The following is a 21,055-nucleotide window of genomic DNA, read 5'->3' as shown; positions in this document are numbered from 1 at the left end:
AGGTTTGTAGTGAGTTTGGATATCAAAGCCATGCAAGCTTTCTTTTACGCATGCATCCACTCCGTGAATACGTTGCATCCCAACCAAAATCTTTGCTCAATAGAGGGAAGCATGGGGGATAATTTATGAGAGATTTCATCCAGACAGTGGACGGGGTCACCTGGAATTAATGCATACGGATGAGTATAGCAGTGTGTAAGCCTGAACCGGTTGTTCTCTATGTTATCTGGGAGATTCACGGCAACATACTAGGGGAAAAGAATAAAACCTCATATGGTTAAGAACTTTGATAGCATAATAATACTATTGGAGCTCTCTCATCTGGATGAGAACTTCCATTGTTTGATGAACCCATTCTTTCTGCTCACTCACCCTCAGGTTGTGCAGCATTTGAGCTTCAACATTATTAGTCCAAATACCACTTAAACTTCCCTGTAGATCGGAAATGGCTGAGAGCTTCCGGGCAACCTCCCAGACCAGCTAATGTTTCTTGAAATCAAGCATTTTCGCCTTGAACTGGTCTACTAAATAATCCTGAGTTGAAGCCACCCGTTTCCGGTGGAGCTTGAGCTTAGGTGTTTGGGAGATTCAGATGGCTCAGCACAAGAGGACATATTGTGCATAATTTTGATATCCATACATGATATTTTCAGTTGAGATCTAAGGGAATTGTGTTCCTCACTTAAGGGGGCCCCCATAAACATGGCTAATAAGCAATTAAAGCACGTAGCCCATGATTTATACTAATATGCCCATGAACAATGGCGTAGACATCACTTAACTACCACCATCACTATTAACAACAACAACAACAAAAAAGGGAAAGGAAAAGAAAAGAACCTAAAAACTATACTGAACTGGGGCGCCTACATGAAACTAATAGTGTCATTAATGAGCCACTTTCTTTTGTCCAGAGCCCGTAATTGCCCACCCAACTAAGATTGCCATTAGGAGGATAAAAATATTGGTTTTGTTTATGTTAGAGGAGGAAGTGGGGAGGAGTCACTAATCTTACGTATACCTGGTGAGATCATCTCTTATAATCTGAGAGATGAGAGTTTCAAGAAACTCCGGGACTTGGTTGAGTATGGAATGCAATTTAGATAGCTTAATGCATTTCAGTACATGGAGAACCTCTCATGCGTTTGATCAATCAATCGAAACTCTGTACTAATTTTTGTTTTAATTATAGGAAACATTCTACATTGGTTTTGTTTTTGTTTGTGCACCTAGGATTATGTTTATGTTACATGTCATTGGCTGTGTGCCGGTCTATTTTTATTTACTGTTGATAAAAGAAGTTGTCGGAGATTATGCTCTAACTTGTTCCCACTTCCAAGATAGGGACTTGTGTTTTCTTACACTAATTCTGAAACAAAGCCATGGAACTTCTGCTGTTTGGAAGCAAAAATAGTCGAAAGAGTGCTTTGGATGGAAAAATATGGTGTTATCGAAAGATTACCATTGATAGCATTCATGTTCATTATGCATGCTCTCTAATATTATATCAAATTTCAATTTCGTATTTATACAATTTGTTAAAAATATCGGTTTGTTGTAAGTTCGCTTAGAAAGTCCCAAGCAATATCAGAAACTGGACATTTTTCACTATCTTGGGATGATATTGTTTTTATTTAGTTTCAATAGTATCTATTACCATTTATACCTATCTGAGTTGATATTGAATGAGAAACGGTCGTCAGCAAACCTCAAGCTTCTAACAAAAAGAACCATGTTGAACCTAACTATTTTATTCTATTCTATATATTTATACGAGGTAAATTTTGGTTACACTCGAGTGGTTTCCCACTTGGATCCAATCGAGTCCAGATTAAAAAATTATAGTGCTACATCAATGATTCAAATTATTAGATGTGATCTACTGCTTTTGTACTGCTTGTAAACTAAAAATTATATATTTTAAAAATTTTAGCCTATTGCATCAAGTGGTAAAAAAAATGCACAATTTCATACCATTTGAGTTTTTGACCAATTGATGTATAGCCTATGGATCTTCAAGTTATATGATATCCAAATAATTTGATAGTATATCATATTCAACAACTCAGATCTTTAATGTGGGATCTCCATCATTCGATCCAAACTTGACCTAATCTGAATAGGAATCTACTTAAGTATAGACAAGTCCAGCTCATATTTATATAATGCGAATTGCTCTAGATTGCTAATACGATAATGTTGTATGTATTTTTCTATGGTCCTATTTTTTCTCTCCTTGCATATAATTCTCATACATGATGGAATGAATTAAATTGGTGAGCAATAATGTTTTTTATCTTCGCAATAAACAGGTTGATGGCTTTTCATTCTTTCACATCCAAAATGAAAATGGGTTGGCAATAAAAAGAAAGGGCCTTTTGTAGCGCATATAATGATGCAAAATGGATCAACGTAGTGATTATAATATTGCTACTTACCGTATCATATAAAATTTCATATTTTAATATTAAAATCATCAGTTTGCACTTTTTTAATATGAAAATAATTGTTGCAAGATTAAAATAATAATTCTTATAATGACTGTTATAGAGATATAACGGCATTATTTTCAAATCACTCCTCCGTAGCCGACACAACGTAGCCGGATGTGGGTCCCAACGCAGATTCTGATCCAGACCCAAACCAAACCCGACCACAATTATCGCTATCAGGATCAGGATTCGGTCAGCACTCCATTTCACAACAGCGCCTCTCTCTCTCTCTCTTCCTCTCTATTCCGCTGCTCTCCCATCTCTCCCCTCGAATCCAACAACCCTAGAATTCATTGCTTCTCGAGGGTTCGTTCATTTCCCCCCATAAATCTGCAGGGTTCGCTTCTCTAAATTTGCCCCCTTCGACCTCCTCCAATGGCCCCTGCCGCCGCCGTTCTCGAGTCGCTCGCGGTTCCCCGCCCTCGCACCAGCATCATTGGGGCATCCGCACCGTGGGCGGCGACGGCGCCGGTTTCCACCTCTCTTATCCGCCGCAGCATGGGACTTTTGCCGGAATTTAGGGGTTTGAGGATCGCTCCGCGCCGTCCAAAGGCTCTGTCAGCCTCCAACGTGGCGATCGGTAAGGGTCTCCGCCATGGATCGGTGGTTTGTGAGGCGCCACGGGCCGCTATAGAGGGTAAAGTTCGTAACTTTTTTGGTACCTTTTAGAAAGCTTATTTCGAGAACTGTACCTGGATTTTGCTTTCTTGTTATTTACTGATTTGTTTGACTGATTAGTGATGGAGAGCTGAATGTTGTAGAATATTTTATAGCTTTTGATGTTGTAATGAATTTAGATATATACGATAATTTCTCGAATGATTGGGTCATGACTTTTAATGGTTAAATGATCAAATATCTAGGATTCCTTTTATACTTATGCCATTAGTTAGATAATAATTGCTGTTGCATATTATGATAGTCAAGCTAATCACATAAATATTGATTTTTTTTCTTATATTCCTTTAGTTTTTAGGGGATTAAAGTTAAAGGTGTTTTGCTGTCTCCGTTGATTCCTTTTATCTTGTTCTGATATGGGAATTTCATGGTGATATTGGCATCTTTCAAGTGAAGTCAAGCACTTAAATTTATTGCAGCCTCGTTTGATATGTAAATCCTGGCAGCAATTCCTTAAGCAATTGTGCTCATAACTTAGTGTAACTCTCTTGGCTACTTGATAATGTTGGTGTTTCTTTTTTCTTATTTTTTTTTTCCCTCCTAAGAGCTGGTTTCAGTTGGCTAGCAATATGTGTTGCTTTGAAGCTATTCACCTCTTCTCTTAAGCAATATGTGTTGCATCAACCCATTGTTCTGGTTCGAAAGAGAACTGTCTTTTATCCCTCACTTCCTCACCCGTGTTTAGATAAAGGTAGAGAGATAGGGAAGGAGAAGCTGAGGAGCAAGTATACAAGGTAGGACATTTGCTAATTATGATGCATTTGATTGGATCACAGATTAAAACAAAAATTAAATCTCTATATATGAATATATTAATTTAAATATCTTTAGAAAGACATTAAAATATTATCATTTTTTATACATCTGATTTAGCTGATTTAAGACAAATAATGCCCACTTGAGGTTTCTGTTGCTATTCACTTTAAATCAAGAAAAGATCTTATAAAACCACTGTGATTATAGTAGGAGCTAGATAGGTTACTAGGTGTTGGCAAATATCGGAAAAATGTTAAGAGTGCTTTTGTGGTATGTATATATGCATCCATGCTTGTGGCCAATTTCATGTACTTATGCAGTTTATACTTGTATATGATTGTAGTCAGTGCTACAAATTTGCTCCAGATGGGGCAAGAGCAACAACTATTATGAATTTATAACAATAGCGCCGGCAACTCACTGAACGTACAAGAGGAGAGGCATTAAAATTTCGGATTATGGTCGTGACAGAAGTCTCTTTAACTAGTTATCATTAGTGTGTGGATTAAATAATCTATCAAATTATTGAAAAATATTATTGAAGTAATAAAACAATCTACACTAGTTTATCTGGTATAATATATTTGTTCAGAATTAATTTTTCAACAAACTTACAAAAGACTTTTGGATTATCTATAAAGAGATGTCTATTCGCAGGCAGCACACGTCACCATTGGCTTGCTAGGTTATGGATAGCACCAAAAAGTACGAAAAGCATAAAAACCAAAATACAGGTATTTTGAGAGTTTTCATAAATGCAGGCAAATCCAATATTCCCTTATATGTCACCCTTGTACAGTAAGGTTGTCTGTTTCATTGAATGCGTAAGTGCAGGTGCTGGCTTTGATCCTTTGATGAAAAATTCTCCAATGTGGAGCTTTGAACACCAAGGGATCTTTCAAGCCCAACATCAACCAAGATTATCATATTAGTGAAAGATATAAAAGAGAGGTTATTTTTAATGGCCGGGGACTCCAAGGTAGAAGCCCATCTAGAAGGGTCTCTTGTGACAACTTTCCACTCTTCTTTGTTGTTGGTGTTTTGGTAGTACTGGTACAGCAGAGTTGAATGGCATGTGGGAGGTTATCTTTTTATGCCAATCTTAGAGGAAGAGATGATTAATTGTGCATCTAGGCCAACGGCCATGCACTGTGAATTGGGTTAAGGAGAGAGATAGAGATAGAGATAGAGATAGAGATAGAGAGTGAGAGTGAGAGTGAGAGTGAGTGTGAGAGAGAGAGAGAGAGAGAGAGAGAGAGAGAGAGAGAGAGAGAGACCATTAGTTGGGCCAAGTTCAGGTTGGGTGTCTATCAATTGTTTTTTTTTCCACACTACACTCACACAACGTTTGCTGGAGAACTGGTAGTTTCCCCTGCATTAAATGTTTGCAGGAGTTATTTGAGCCCGACACAGCCCTAATGCTAATACTAATCTTGCTAAGGAGAGGGAAGGACTGAAATGGTCATCCATGTTGTCTTCTGTCTCTTTCATATCTATATAAGATTCGTGCAAAGAATATCTTCCCATGTGCTATTCAACCACGTTTTGCTGGGAACTACAATGGACCAACGACTGAGGGAGTGGAAAGTTAACACAAAAATCCCATTCAGATAGGCTGTTGTCTTGTAGTTCCCACCCATCAAAAACGTGGTTGAGGTCATTTGTGAGTGTGATGATCTTCATAGGTGCAGGGCCTGCGTAGCTTTCTTGGAAGTCAAAGCCTGATTCTTGGCACTGCATTGCCAAGGCTAGCAATTGCATCTGTGTTTAACAGTGATAGTGGACTAACAGCATACATCGTCGGCAAACAAGTGAAGGTTGGTAGGTCCCAGTCGATGAAAAATTTTCAAAAATTTTGCATGTGGATCTTTGTGTATATTGCACTTTTAAAAGTGCAACCATGCTGCCTGCAGATGAAAAATCTCTTTATAAACCATTTGAAAGTCTTTAACTTCGAAGTTTATTGAAAATATGGTTGTGAACAAATTTTACTGGATAGGTTATAACTTATTTTTATATTTCAATGGGATTTTTTAATTAGGGAACAAGTTGGGCCATGTTAATATGAATGGGAGGGCCTAGATATTGCTATGCTTGCTAAAAATTAACTCAATGTAATAAGTTGTTTTGGAGTTGGAAACTCGAGCAGCCCAAAGACAACCAAATTAACCAACTGTTCTCTTGACCCACCACCAAACTTTGTGTTTCTTCCAAACTCTACTGAATCCTTGCCCCAAACAAGTCGGCAATGCTCAATGTAACATGAATTGACTTACTGTGTGAGATCTAACTTGATTAGACCTGACCATGCTAGATCTGATCCAACACAAGTCTACCTCACCTGACTGAACTTGAACTATGTCTAGGTTAGAAATTGTAGAGTTGGGTTTCAGATTGGTTGGCTGCATTTGATGTAGGTTAGAAATTTGGTTTGGTTATCATTAGTGATAAATCATATTAATGAAATTTTGTTTGATGACGATATGATAGCAAGAAACTCTTTTTCTTAGGTGGGTAGATTGTATCTACCAAGGATCTTTTTGGGGTTGGCATTCTCACCTGGCAGCCTATTTCATATCTTATGCAGGTTTCTTTTCATGTGCTTGATATATGTTTATTCTTTGTTAGAGGTAGATAATGTAGCGGCCAATTTAGTTATTTTACAGTATTTTCATGTTAAATCCATTCTTTCCTGTAACCTTTCTTTTCCATCTCCGATATGAAATGTGTACATTAGCCGTGCATATGGTGCACACACAGGTATATGCATGGATCCCTGATCACTTTCTGTTGCTCTGCAAATTTTGACTATGCATATTTTTGGTCATTTGAATTACAGTTCCAGAAGTGACAAAATCAACTTGGCAGTCGCTTGTCATGGAGTGTGATACTCCAGTGCTTGTTGAGTTTTGGGCCCCATGGTGTGGACCCTGCCGAATGATTCATCCTATTGTTGGCAACTTGTCAAAGGTATACAATGGAAAGCTTAAATGCTTGAATCTCAACACTGATGAGAACCAGGACATTGCAACCAAGTATGGAGTTAGAAGCATTCCAACTATCATGATTTTTAAGAATGGTGAGAAGAAAGATACAGTTATCGGGGCTGTGCCTGAGAGTACTCTAGTCACATGCATTGAGAAATTCATAGAGAAGTAAGTGGTTGTTTTGTTTTCCTGTAGCCAGACTATTTCAACATGTCATAGAAGATTTGTGAAGTTTATACTCTCTCTGCTGTCCCTTACTGCTCTTTAGGCTTGTATATAGTTATGGAGGTTACAACTGCTGTCGCATTCCTGTGACAATATTACTTCAATTCACTTTAGGGGATGTCAGAATTGGCAAGTTACAATGCTTGAATTGAAATTAAAATAAGAACTGGGCTTCTCTGCCGCCAGTTTACATGTTTTTGATTGAAATATACTGGAGACATGCCAAACTACTTGAATTGCAATGTGCTTGCGTTCTTGGGTGCATTTCATGGTTGGCGTCGGACATGTTCTGTGCGAGTTTCTCTCTCTCACCCCCTTTTTTTTGCCTCAGATGACACCTAACATACTTGATTCATCTTGCTATATGATCTGCTTGAATCTATTAATGTGGAAGAAGACCAGCTTTGTGTAATACTGCAATTAGATGTTCTTATTCTTGGTTTTGTCATATGAGAATATTTCTTTTATTGCAGTTGCTATTGTTGTTTTTAGAGGCGATGTATTGCCTGTCAGGATAATTGATGTATGGTGCCATTTAAGAGGTTACCCGTCCTTGGCCTTTGTAGATCTTGTGTCATTACCTGGTACAGGAACAAATGTGGTTGGGATCTCTTAATGTCCTCTTCATTAGACTTTGGACCAGTTAGCTATACCAAGGCCTGAATCAACGTTAGAAAAGTTCGAGATCTCTGTGCATGAAGCTGTAAGAGGGGCCAAAAGCGGGGCTCTTTCTTTGAAAAGGGACCGAGCTTTTCTTTTGTCTTCCTGTAGGACTATGACGTAGCATGTGCGGCAGCAAGAACCGGAAATGGCGATTTGAGAAGTCTTCCTGTCTCTCTATATTAGGAGAAAAATAGGGTGATACTACCATGTAACTTGTGCAGGGATGCTGTTTTTTCTATTTTTTCAATTGCTTTAAAATATAATATAAAATAAATAATAGAATAGGTATTTTTATTGCGAATGAAGAGTTCATCACAAAGTGTGTGTAGAGAGAGAGAGAGAGAGAGAGAGAGAGAGATTCGACTATACTTGAGTGGATCTCTATTCAAATTTGGTCAGATCTATATTAGATGACGGGGGTTTCATATTGATGGTCCAAGTCATTGGATATAATCTATTATGTTTAAACTGTTTGCATTACTAAAAATTATATGATTTGGAGTTCTTCTAGCTTATGCATCAGACTGTCTAATTTTTTGACCACTTGATGCATTGGCCAGAGATCTCCTTATTATATAATATTTTATATGTAAGAGTTTTAGGGGGCCTTTGATGATCTAGAGGGGATCGCCTTGGTTATATAAACTTATTGGTGATTTTCATTCTGGGATAATCTAATCCATGGTGATCTAAGATTATTGTATGTTATGGTCTAGTGATTAAAGATCCTTGGACATCCACATGTAACTTGTTTGGTGTACCATGAGATCCAAAATTATTGGCGATATAATACTAAAAATACCTATAATATATGCTAAGAAGATTTTTTTATGTATTCTCAATTCTCATGAATTAAGAATATAAGAAAATAGATAAATTCTTACACCAACCCTATTATTTTATCACAATCTCTACTTTTAGCAACCGCTGCTCTAGAAAATTTGATCTATGTTCTGGTTCTGGATATGATGTATCTCAAATATAATGAAGTGCAAATAACATCTTTTTTGACCCTAATATTAGATATTGTAGCACTATACTAATAGACAAAAAAGAAAACTAAGCCCAATCTACATGGGGTAGGAATGGACAGATCAAAGATATTCTAATGGACGTCAAGTTTGAACAAATTGAATCATATGCATCAACCACTTGCAACATATGCTTATTATTCTATTATTTCTTCCTGCATATAAATTTGGAACTACCACAATAATTAACTTCAACATCTATGTTGCAATTTTTTTGCTTTTGCCAATTGTTCGACCTATAGGAGAACCCATTATTTAGGAACATAGCTCGTCGTTCTTAATACACTTATGATTTTTAGCAAATTATATGATAATAATTATCGCGCGCAATAGTTGATAAAATATTAGGAAAAAAAATGAATCTAACGCAAAAACTGCATGTGCTTCATATTCTTAGTGACGCTTAATGATGCTCGGTGAAAAAAAGCCATCTTTTGAGAGATGTCAAATTTCAATACGCTTGTAAGAAAGTCCTCACCACCGGCCGCCCAATCCACATGCTCAAGGAGAAGCCTCTTGTCGTGATGTGTGAGGTACACGTATTACAAATTGATATTTTAGCATTTTCTAGAGATTTCATCTCTTTTTAGAAGATTCTTATTTTTTCATCTTGGCACCTAAAAAAGGAATGCATCGCTCTAAGTGCCATAAAAAGCGTGTTGCGTGGATGGATAATCGATTCCTTGAGAGATCCATCGACTCCTTTTCAGATTACGAGTTTCCACTTGTCGAATTGCAGCTGAACCAGACTCGGAGACACGTCATGAGCTTATCTTATTTGGGGGTGCCAAGTTGGTTAAACAAAGAGAAAAACAGAATGAAATTGGAATCCCATCTTAAACGCGAATAATAAAAAAAACCACCCAACAATTTTGACTGATGACTCCGCCGACAGACAATTCTTGCAGGGAGACCGAAAAAAAAAACAATGATATGTTTCATATGCACATCTTTTACTTGGTCTCGTAACTACCTGTTAAATAACATTTCTTGATTGATTCTTTGCAACTTCGACCGGAAGCTTCATTGTTGTTTCTCTCCATCCCTCTTGATGGAGAGAGAAGTACTTAATGCCTATACAAACTAAGCACGTCGTCTTGACATCGGGTCCTACACCAGTACCATTTTATTATTATATCAATATATTTGGCGTGGAAGCCAACTCAATTGATATATTTTCATACCGCCTACTGGTACGAAATCGGAACATACATTCTATGCCATTCAATTTAGCATAGTATGACGTACTTTTGTACAAATAATATATTAGAGTTTAAAGCTCAAAAATAGTGGCCAATATCATGTCAACACTAAATTGAACAAGATTTGTGTGCACATATACACAGTACCTAATGTAGGTGATGGCCAAGGGTGATATGTTAGGTCTCCGGATAATAATCAAGCATATAAGAATCATTCATGGAGTTTTTACATTCCCTAGTTGAAGATGGTCATGGGACAAAATATGGAATCCTGGATTTTTCAAATTATATTTTTATATAACTACATAGTAGGTATCTTCATCACCACACATTCTGTGGACGCTCATTGCTAAATTTTGGTACAAGTCTAGCAGCAAGGTAATTATAAATTTTTTCCCACATAGGTTAAGGGCAAGATCTAAAAAGTTCAGCATTTAATGATGGTCCTCACATCTTAAATGCAACGTTCTGCGATTGTTGCCAACTCAAACGTTCTACGGAATCCTCATCCGGGAACCAAGGGCAAATATCTAGAAGAGCTGTTTCTAGAAGAGCAAATATCTTAAATGAAACGTTCTGCGATTAGTTTCCTTCTTTGGTGGAAAATATCTAGAAGAGCTGTTTCTAGAAGAGCTGTTCCTGGAAAAGAAAACTGGACCTAACCCACGGCTTTTCCGTTGTACTGTTTTCCAAATTCTCGAACCCCGCAGTCCGAGGCGTTTCCACGATATAATAATAACTTATTTCTCCGGGCAAGCATGCAGTTTTTTTTTTTTTTTTTTTTTGTCAATAAGGTAGGTAACACCACACCATACTCAAGCTTATCCCTGCGGGCCACGGCAAGTGGCTATGTTATTTTTCAAATCAAGCATAAGAAGGCTAATAGAGCTATAGATTAGAAGAATTTTTTTTTGGCAAGTTCATCATATAATACGTGTATGAATACATTCAATAAAATCAGAAAATACAAATTCACAGGATATCCGAGGCAACTCTCCTTCTTCTAACTACAAGATATATACCGTGTAGGCAGCCATCTAGTTCAATGCCTCGTTGGTCTCTCTAAATACATGCTTGGTCTGAAAAATCATTCCATCCTTCATCATCATCTGTATGTTCTGAAGCAAAAAGTGGTCCGTGCTCATATTTCTCAGATCTTCCTGAATCCAACCGATCACAGTAGCTTTATTATCTAAAATATTCTAAAATTTTTTATTTTTTATTTTTAGGCGTCCGATTTGCTACAGGCGTATGTCATTTGTTTATATATATATATATATATATAAAAGTAGTTTCATCTGCTTGGGATTTTTGGTTTTTACTTTTTAATGCCACCCGGATCCGCGTGGACTTCTGTAAAAAAAGATAGAAGTCATAAATAATACTCAGTTTCCCGCGGTCAAAGTAAACCGGATGCGCGCACGAGTTGTCGGCACGTTGAATGGGAACCGGATGCCAGCGATGGTTACGATACGGTACGTCTCGTCCACGGCCGATAAATTAAGAGGGGGGCTGCCCATTGCTCGCCTGAATCGCCCTCTATCCGCTGCCGCCACCGTCGCCGGAACTATCCGCCGCCCCTCCTTGCTGACGTCCACAAGAGCTCTGCATTGAGGAATAGATAGGGAGAGAGATAAAGAGAGAGGGGATTAGCCGCTGGTTTCTTCTAAATCGGTATGTTCTTCTGAAGCTTCCGTTTCCTTTTCTTGTTGGGGGGGTTTCGCTGTTGTTTTTGGTTTCTTTCAGCTTTGATGATTGATCTTTGTGAGCAAACTCCTTGCGATTGAGGGGAAAGTTTAGATTTTGATTACTTTTGTTAGTGTTGAATGGTCCGTTGGGTCGATCGCCAGAAAAAAGAAGAGTTTTGATTTAGATGAAGGAGCACAAGGAGAAGGAAATGATGGAACTTGAGTTTTTTTTTTTTTTTTTTAATTTTTCCGGTGGTGAAGCGGTTTGAGCTTTAATTAATTCCTAAGAAACACGTTGCTCATCTTCGCGTTCGGTTTGATGGGATTCGTTCCCTTTTCCATTTCTCGTCCAAGAAATTCCAAATTTCGTTGGATCTAGGGGTTTTGATAACAGCAATCGAGATTAGCCGGCGAGGGGCGGAAGAGAACATAAAAGATAGAAATTTCTATTAAAGTGTTAATCCTCCCCGCCCCAAACAAAAAAAAAAGGTTTTGATTATTTTCTTGCTCTTTTCTCGGTCACTTGATCTCTAGAAACCGTGGGTCACTAATATCTTCTTTCTCTTTTCACCTAAACTTTTGCCGCCATGTCTTTTTTTTTGGGGGGGGGGGGACTTTTTCTTTTTGATGGAAAAAAAAGGACTGTTCTTTATCTGTTTTCCCTTTTCTTTTTCCATCCCCTGGTAGAGTTTATTTCTCCGGATAGTCGGTCAAGAACTTAGCAACTACTACTACTCGCAACATCCCCGAAATCGTGGTGTTTCATCTTTCTACAATTGTCTGATTCTATTTTTTTTTTCCTCTCATATATGGAGTCTATATCACTTATGCTAATGCTAATCTCTGCTTCTTGTTTGATGAAAGTAATACCATCCTTCCAATTAGAGTTAAACTAGCAGCTGTATTTGAAACCTTTTATGTGCACTCTTTTTTTTTTACTGAAAAAGCATATCTGATTGTAGTCAATATTTTGAATTGTTAAGCTCTAGGATTAGTTGTCTGCCTGACAAAAACTCTAAAATCTCCAACAGCACTACATCAAAACAAAAATATAAGTATAAGAATAAAGTCTGTAGCAGAAATTTTTTTTCTCGGCAGAAAGATGCCCATATCTCTATCTCAAAGAAACAAACATGTTGTTTTTTGAAGCATTAAAGAAGTGAGGTAAGTTCCCTATGGTATTGTCTTCTGTTGTAAACAAAGGAACCATACAGAGAGCACATCAGAGTGATAATAGGAGCCACTTTATCCTCACCTTTCCATTATCTCATACAAAACAGATAAATTTGCTCACTCCACCTTTGGATAAACTCTGCATGAGCTTCCAAATCTTTCATTTTCATGGCTGTGTCTTTGATGGTTTGTTGGAGGGCAAACTGATCATCCAACGTTCATGCCTGAAATATCTATATTCCATTCAGATTTATACGCAATTTGGGAGAACAGGACAAGTGAGATCTTATCTATATTACATCAGCTTTTATGGTGTCCCCGTCAGGCAAGAAACAAGACTTTCTTCTTTATGCTAAACCCTTAGTTCGGCAAAGTCTAGCTCCATTCGTGGCAACTCTTTTACCTCAAACAGTCCATCAGCTAGACAGCCTCATCTCCTGAACTTATGCCTTAGAAATTCTGCCAGCCTTTGCGGTCCCCGTTTGAAGGTTAGCTTAGTGTCATGGGCATCTTATAGGCGTGCCGATCTTTGGCACTATTTATATCGCCCTCTTTGAAGAATATAACTCTGTTAACCCACTCTACTAGTAGAACTCTTCCAGCATTTCGAAGACTAAAGTTTCCCTGCTACATTTTGTTTGACAGACTGCTCCCAATTGCCAGATACTGGAGAGTGCTCGAGAGCTCATGGAGGCAGAAGGGACTATGCAAGGGTATATTAAGGAATCTCAGGTTGAGAAAGAACCATCGAAGAAGTGCAGGGTGGATGCTCCTTTGCCTTCTGCGAATAGCTGCTTCGACTGCAACATCTGCCTGGATTTTGTGTCGGAACCCGTTGTCACCCTCTGTGGCCACCTCTTCTGCTGGCCCTGCATCTACAAGTGGTTGCATGTCCAGACTACTTCCCCTCAGCAGTGTCCCGTCTGCAAGGCCCCTCTCTCGGAGGACACTCTTGTCCCGCTCTATGGCCGTGGTCTCGGTAACAAGAAGGAATCTGATCGGAGCCTCGAGATCCCCCACCGACCTTCCATTTACCGAGACCATGCTCTGATTTCTTCGGTTATCGAACACCAGTCCTCCTCTCGTGCTCATGAGGAGGAACACTTTGATATCCATCCACCGATGCCGCAGCCACAACTTCCCCATCACCATCACCACCGACAATACTATCCTTACAGTTTTGGTTTCATGTCAGCACCTTCGTCGCTGCTGGCAGCGCCCGTGTTCCATTCTACTGCAGGTGGTGTGCTTGGGGAGTTAGCTGTTGCAGTCTTTCCCTCAGTGTTCCGGAATCAGGAGGCCGGATTGTATTATAGGAGCCGCCAGTATGATTTAACAGCAAGTATGAACAGCCCAAGGTGGAGGAGGCAGCAGATGCAGGTGGAGAGCTCGCTGCACCAGCTATGGCTCTTCCTCTTCTGCTGTGCAGTTCTATGCCTGTTATTGTTCTGAAGGACTACAAGTTCCATACTTTCTTATATAACACCTTTGCCATAGACACGTACATAACTGCCATAGGAATCAAATGCAATTACCTTCTATCGCCACTTGTTCTTAGCTCTATTTAGATAAGTACAGGCATTTGTAAACAGAGGGAGAGAATTTCTGGAGAAGATTATAAATTAGCCAGAATTTCCAGAGTGACTTCATGGCCTGTTCAAAAGACAAGTTGTATCCTAAGCCAGAATATGTAAATATACGAAATATTGATGCAAAGGGTTTCGCTCACTTCCAGTCTGCCATTGCCTTTTTCTTTATGTGTGGGGATTTTTGTTGTCAACGTTGGATTTACTATTGGAAATTGGTTTAGGATTTGATGGGGAATATACTAGCCTCATTTGCTCTAGTGTTTCACCTTGAAACTTTGACTGCTATGTACCTAAAAAAAAAACTTTTTTGACTGTTCGCTGCATGTGGCAACAAAGTCTCCGTCAGATGCGGACATGCCTGTTGGTACTGACCTGATGATAAGACTCCTTAATTCGAATGTCAACGTATTGAAAGGACCGTAGAAAAGTAAGTTAAACTGATCTGAAGTTTTTTTTTCTTTCTTTGTGTGTTGTTGTTGTTGTTGTTGTTGGAGAAAAATCTAAACTTTTTTTGGTCTTCCTACAAGTGTGGACATGTTAGTTTATTTGGTTCTACCAGCCATAGGCAAGGATTTCTTGGAGAGACCATTGGAAGTGTGGAGTTGACAGGGTAGGATCCAGGGAAAATCATGGGTGAGCAAAGAGGAACTTCTATGTCATGTCATTGCACTTCTTTGATCCTTTTAGAATAACATTCAGTACAAGATCTTGTGATAGCATTTTGCAGTCTCCTATGAAACCATTTTGTGGGTTTTCTGCTTCTAATTCTTAGGTCTTTGGTAGATTACAGGGGCAGGCTTACCGGATGGAATTCTGAAGGCCTCAGAATCATGTTTGAGAAAATATTTCACCATGAAAAAAAATTTAACAGCAGATCCAGTCTGTACAAGTTAAATGGTATGCGAGATCGGACTGGCTATGTGATATAGAACCCAGGCAGGGACTCTATACTTTCTCCACCTGGTACAACACCAATTATTCATATTAATCTCCCATTTAGTTTGATTAGGTGCCCTACTGAGTTGTTGCACTCACTTCAATCCGGTCCATGCTTGCTCCTCAAAGTTTTAAATGGCGTTTGGTTGCAAAATAGATCTTGAAAGGGATATTTCTTTTGCCATTAGAAGGATATATCTATTCATGATAAGAGCAAAAATAAATATAGGAGATAGGAGCACTTAATGTGTATTGGATTTCATGATAGTTTGGATTTTATCAAATTGCTCTCTCTTTTTTTTTTTCCAGTGCTGAGATATTGAATAGGGAGAAAATAGTAATTAGAAGAGGATAAGCTTCCTCTCTTCCACGATAAAGTTCCACTAAAATGATAGAATAGAGTTATAACTAAAGCTGCAAATGGGTCGGGTTGACTCGTGCCCAAACCTGACCCGATCTGTTTTGGAGGATTTGTGGAGCCGGGTCGGATCCTAAAATTGGACCTATTCCATTATCCAGGTTAGGTCTTGGTTTACCGAATTTAGACCCAACCCGACTCGACCCGACCTTTTGAAAATTGGATAATTTTGGGATTTTAATCCTACGACCCAATTCGATCCGAATTTGTAAAATTATTTGGGCCCACGGGGGTGCAAACAAGTTCTGAAGCCATAGATGGGTTGACCCGAACCCAAATCGAATCCGAATTTTTCGGATTGGGTCTGAATTATACATGGATCTGACTTGACCCGAATGATCCGTTGGGTCAAAGATTGTAGCAATGGACTCAACCCGATCCGATTTTCTATTGGGTCGAGTCTGGGTTTAAAATTAGAATCCAAACAAGAAATCAGATCCGGTCACTCGTGATCCGATCTGACCCATTTGTACCTCTAGTTATAACTTACTGGCTCACATGTACTCCCACATAGCATAAGACTATTCTCCCTTTCATTGGGGCATTTAGCAGGATATTCCCCCACTTTGAAGAAAATCCACGTGGTTAGTGTACAAGTATTGCATACCATATTAGAACACTTTGCCGGACATTAAAGGGTACACTATCATTTTACTCAAGGATAATGTAATATATCCTATTTACAAAAAAAAAAGAGTTTGTTGTAGGGATTATAATGAGCAGCTAGGAGTGAGTACACCATCGTGCTAGGGCATTACTAGTTGCTCCATACAATATTAAGATTATTCATTTAGAATTATAAGATAGATCAGTACATGATTAAGATTATCCATTTCTCATAGTCATTGGACAGTCTTATTGCATTTCTTATGTCCCTAAGTCCAAGAATATGTTTGATAAAATTGTGGATGTCAGTATTGCTGCCAACCATCATCCAATGTTTTTTAGAAAAAGGATGACACTAGCTTTCACGATAATAAATCATCCATGAGAAGGCCTAATACAAAGTTTGATGGACCGTAATCCGTGGCCTCGTCTAGGCCGCAAAAAGATGGCACTAAAATGGCTTAAAAGCTTTGTGATCTGTTGTTCTTTAATTTTTTGGATGCATCCATACTAAAACTGTATGAATCATCCATTTAGCGCAAAAAAAAAGAAAAAAAAAGAGTTTGTTGTAGGGATTATAATGAGCAGCTAGGAGTGAGTACACCATCGTGCTAGGGCATTACTAGTTGCTCCGTACAATATTAAGATTATTCATATAGAATTATAAGATAGATCAATACATGATTAAAATTACCCATTTCTCATAGTCATTGGACAGTCTCATTGCATTTCTTATGTCCCTAAGTCTAAGAATATGTTTGATAAAATTGTGGATGCCAGTATTGCTGCCAACCATCATCCAATATTTTTTAAGACAATGATGACACTAGCTTTCACGATAATAAATCATCCACGAGAAGGCCTAATATAAAGTTTGATGGGACCGGAATCCATATGGACGCGTGGCCTCATCTAGGCCACAAAAAGATGGCGCTAAAATGACTTAAAAGCTTTGTGACCTGCTGTTCTTTGACTTTTTTGAATGTATCCATACGAAAACTCTATGAACCATACATTTAGCGGAAAAAAAAAAAAAACTTAAAAGCTAAGAAACTCAAATACCGTATTACTCTCGAAAGGGGGTTTTCGGCAAAATTACAGTGACAGAAGCTTGAACCAGTCTCGGCACGCCAAATGACGGCAATAGTTGAAACTTAATATGAGACCCCTTAACTAGTATCGGCAATCGGAGTGACGGAACTAACTCAATATTTATAAAAGTATATCAGGCAAAACGCCCTGATTCAAACTTTAACCAGGGCTCGGCACCCGGCAGGCCTCATGATGGGGACCAGTTAAAACATCACGTCAAGCTTTTCTCATGTAACCCCCTATCTAATGCAAAATTTACAAGTAAGTGTCCATTGCGTAGTTCGAACTAGTTACGGGATTTCAAATCGCGGCACGAGTTCAGTAGTCTAAAACTATCGAATTCCGGCAGGCCGCATGCCGGGAGCAGTTAAAACTGAACGTGAAGACTTTTTAAACTACAGCCATTATTTTGTACAATATTTACGGGAAGTCTTAAGCATGAAGTTTGAGCTAATCCCAGCCTCCTGTTCAGCTAGTTATTTGTAAGCGAGAGAAATTTAGATCACCACGACACTCAATCCAGTGTGGGAAGTCACACATAGATGATATGTGGTTTTAGCTAATTCCATCAAAACAACTTGTTTTCAGCATGTCTAATGATTGTAAGTTATGTAGGTTGCTGATATTTAATGGATAGCAGTAATCCGTAGTTTATATATCAAGGATATGTTTGTGACTAGAGATCAAATTGTCGCATATCTTAGTTGAATTAATAAGCAAAGTTTTGTTTTCATTTGTGGTACTCTTGCAGGTAACAAGTACCCATTAATGATACATTTCTCTAAATAAAACAAAAATAGTTGCAGGTCTCACGCCTAGTCGGCATCTGGCCGACTTTATCAGAAAATTTATTTTACAGAATTTTTTTTTTTGGTACATCAGTCATCAGCTGCTTATACCAATTTTACATGAGTATAACCTGTTGAATCACTAGAAACTAAACTACACAGTGGCAAATGAACATAAGTATGCCCAGTCCGCAACTCAAGTTGTAAAACTAGGCTGACTGTACTAAAAAAATTATATAAAGATTCTTAGATAAACCATTATTATTTATGGGTTTCATGAGTGAAAAATTACGTATAATTTTACCAAAATAATTATTAAAAGGTATTTGAATAAACTATTAATGTTCTACAGGTCCAAAGGAAGAGGACTGCACACCTTAAATATTAGGGGAAATTTCTACTAAGTTTTTTTACTCTGATGTCTTGTCTCGGGCATTGCGGGCTGCGTGTGCCGCCGGTGAGTTGGGGGCCTATGTCCCAGCTCCGGGGGCCCAGCCGATATCACACTTACTATTTGCCGATGACTGTCTCCTCCTGACCCGGGCTCGCGTAGCTGATGCTCAGGCTATCAGGAGGGTTTTGGTTGCCTATTGCACGGTATCCGGTCAGAGAGTGAATGGCCAGAAATCCTCCATCTCCTTTAGCCCTAGCACATCACTCGGGGTTCGACGGGGGATCCGGAGGATTCTGGAGATGCCCGAGCAGGATGGGACCTGGACCTACCTGGGTGTTCCGATCTCGGGCAGGAGATTGCGAGTTTCTGAGTGCACCGGGTGGTGCAGCGGGTTCAGAGCAGACTAGAGGGCTGGCGGGCAGCGTCCCTGTCTATGATGGGCAGAGTCATGCTGATTCGAGCTGTACTGGGCTCCATGCCCATCTATCTTATGGCAAATACGGTGGTGCCAAGGTCTGTTTTATTGAAGATTGAGCGACTTCTTCGGGGCTTCTTATGGGGCTCACATGGAGGGGGTCGTGGGGTGCACATGGTGGCATGGGAGCGTATCTGTCTTCCCCTCAGGGAGGGTGGTCTAGGGGTGGTGTCTCTCCTGGAGAGACGAGAGCTACTTCTTGCCCAACATGCTTCCCGTCTCATCCTGGAGCCGCAGGGGCTCTGGAGCCGGATTATGACTATCCGCTATGGGGGGGCAAGCCCGGAGGGCTGGGCCCGAGGAGGGCGGAGATGCTCCTTTCTATGGCGTGAGATAGCGACGTACTTGCCATTGGTGTCGAGTCACACCCGATGGCTGATAGGCGACGGACGTAGCATCGATGTAGCCGGAGACCCATGGGTCGACGGCCTCCCGCTGCGGCTTTGGCCGACTATGGTTAGTGTCGAGGCTGGGGAGGGTCTACAGGTTTGTGATCTCATGACCCCCGGGGTGGCTGGTTGGGATGAGATTCAGTTGGCCCGTTTGTTCGGGCAGTTTTTGGCGGAGCGGGTTCGTTCACTACCGTTACCACAGAGTGGCGGACCAGATGTACGTGTGTGGGGTTCCTCGACCAGATCCAGGGTCAGGATGGGCGATCTCTCCCATATCCTGCGGCAGGATTATGAGCCTGGCCCGAATTTTGCCTGGATCTGGCGATTGGGGCTCCACCCGAGGGTCGCGTTGTTCCTCTGGAAGGTGGCCTGGGACCGTCTTCCTACAAGAGCTGTACTCGCAGGTCGAGGAGTGAGGATCCCATTGGTGTGTGGGGCTTGTGGTGTGGCCGAGACGGTGGACCATGCCCTGTTTCGGTGCACATGGGCTAGGGGCACTTGGCGGTTGGCAGGGGTTCCACCGGTGGTATGGCGATGTAGGGACCTGTTCTTACAGGCCATGCGTCAGGGATCGGAGTCCTTGGTGCTGCGTCAGGAGGCTGTCCGAGCTACCTGTATTGCCTACCAGATCTGGTTGGCCAGGAATGCTCGTACCTTCAGCGAACGACGTATGTTGCCGCGATTTGTTGTCGAGAGTGCCCGCGCTCAAGCGGCGGAGCTGTGTTACACTATCCCTGTTGGAGGGACCTTGATAGCTCGGGACACCTGGGGTTCCCACTCTGCTTCGGCAGCCTCTCGTACGGTGTTTTTCACCTGGGAGCCCCCACCCCCGAGCTTCCTCAAGGTCAACTTTGATGGGTCTGTTTTGGATGGTGGCATGCGGGGAGGCGCGGGTTTCGTTATCCGGGACCCGTGTGCCAGGGTTGTGGCTGCCGGTGGCAGTCAGTTATTTGACACTTCAGTTTCCAGCGCGGAGCTGACAGCAGCCTGGGCAGGCCTTCGCCATGCCCGGTGTGTCTTACGGGCTAGGTCCATTATCCTGGAGGGTGACTCAGCCACCATTGTCAGTTGGATCCAGGGGGGTCCAAGGCATTGCGGGTGTGACCATCCCTTGCTCCGTGACATTTGGGTTATGGCGAGGGATGGATGGGCCTTTCAGGCCAAGCATATTTACCGTGAAGGTAATGGTGCTGCGGATTGGGTAGCTGCGTATGTAACTTCTCACTCCGGAGGCACCTTATGGAGTGGCGATGGGGAGTTGCCTTTGGCACTCCGAGGTATTTTATTTTCTGACTTTATTGGGTGTATCTGGTCTCGTCAGGTCTGATCCACCCGCATTAGCAAAAAAAAAAAAAAAGAAAAAAAAAGAAAAAAAGAAAAAAACTGTTGGTGGATCCCTGAGTGCATTCAAATGATCATCATAGCCTTTAGCTAATGTTTCACAATTCAAGCATGTTATTTTGATCAAGG

At 40.3% G+C, this 21,055-nt stretch overlaps 2 protein-coding genes across 4 annotated transcripts; both read left to right on the top strand.

Moving 5' to 3' along the window:
* The first annotated feature begins 2,695 nt into the window (after positions 1–2,695).
* On the top strand, positions 2,696–7,330 carry LOC103721865 (uncharacterized). Its single transcript, XM_008812234.6, has 2 exons — positions 2,696–3,129; positions 6,766–7,330. The coding sequence occupies exons 1-2, from the start codon at positions 2,868–2,870 to the stop codon at positions 7,083–7,085; spliced, it is 582 nt and encodes a 193-aa protein (XP_008810456.2). The 5' UTR covers positions 2,696–2,867; the 3' UTR covers positions 7,086–7,330.
* Positions 7,331–11,534: 4,204 nt separating this feature from the next.
* Positions 11,535–14,623, top strand: LOC103721864 (E3 ubiquitin-protein ligase RMA1H1-like). Of its 3 annotated transcripts, none has more exons than XM_039115172.3 (2): positions 11,535–11,708; positions 13,559–14,623. In XM_039115172.3, exon 2 carries the CDS (start codon positions 13,583–13,585, stop codon positions 14,345–14,347), a length of 765 nt encoding a protein of 254 aa, XP_038971100.2. In that variant the 5' UTR covers positions 11,535–11,708; positions 13,559–13,582; the 3' UTR covers positions 14,348–14,623. The 3 variants fall into 3 exon arrangements, with proteins under 3 accessions (XP_038971100.2, XP_008810454.2, XP_026666126.2); XM_008812232.6 differs by having other exon boundaries at positions 11,538–11,708; positions 13,541–14,623; XM_026810325.4 differs by lacking the exon at positions 11,535–11,708 and adding an exon at positions 11,715–13,383 and having other exon boundaries at positions 13,541–14,623.
* Positions 14,624–21,055: the final 6,432 nt, after the last annotated feature.

Source organism: Phoenix dactylifera, chromosome 16 (assembly GCF_051530095.1).
Source record: "Phoenix dactylifera cultivar Ajwa chromosome 16, Ajwa_hap1_PhDact_Kaust_v1.1, whole genome shotgun sequence".
In the NCBI taxonomy this organism is placed as follows: domain Eukaryota; kingdom Viridiplantae; phylum Streptophyta; class Magnoliopsida; order Arecales; family Arecaceae; genus Phoenix; species Phoenix dactylifera.
This window is presented reverse-complemented; position numbering and strand designations above follow the sequence as displayed.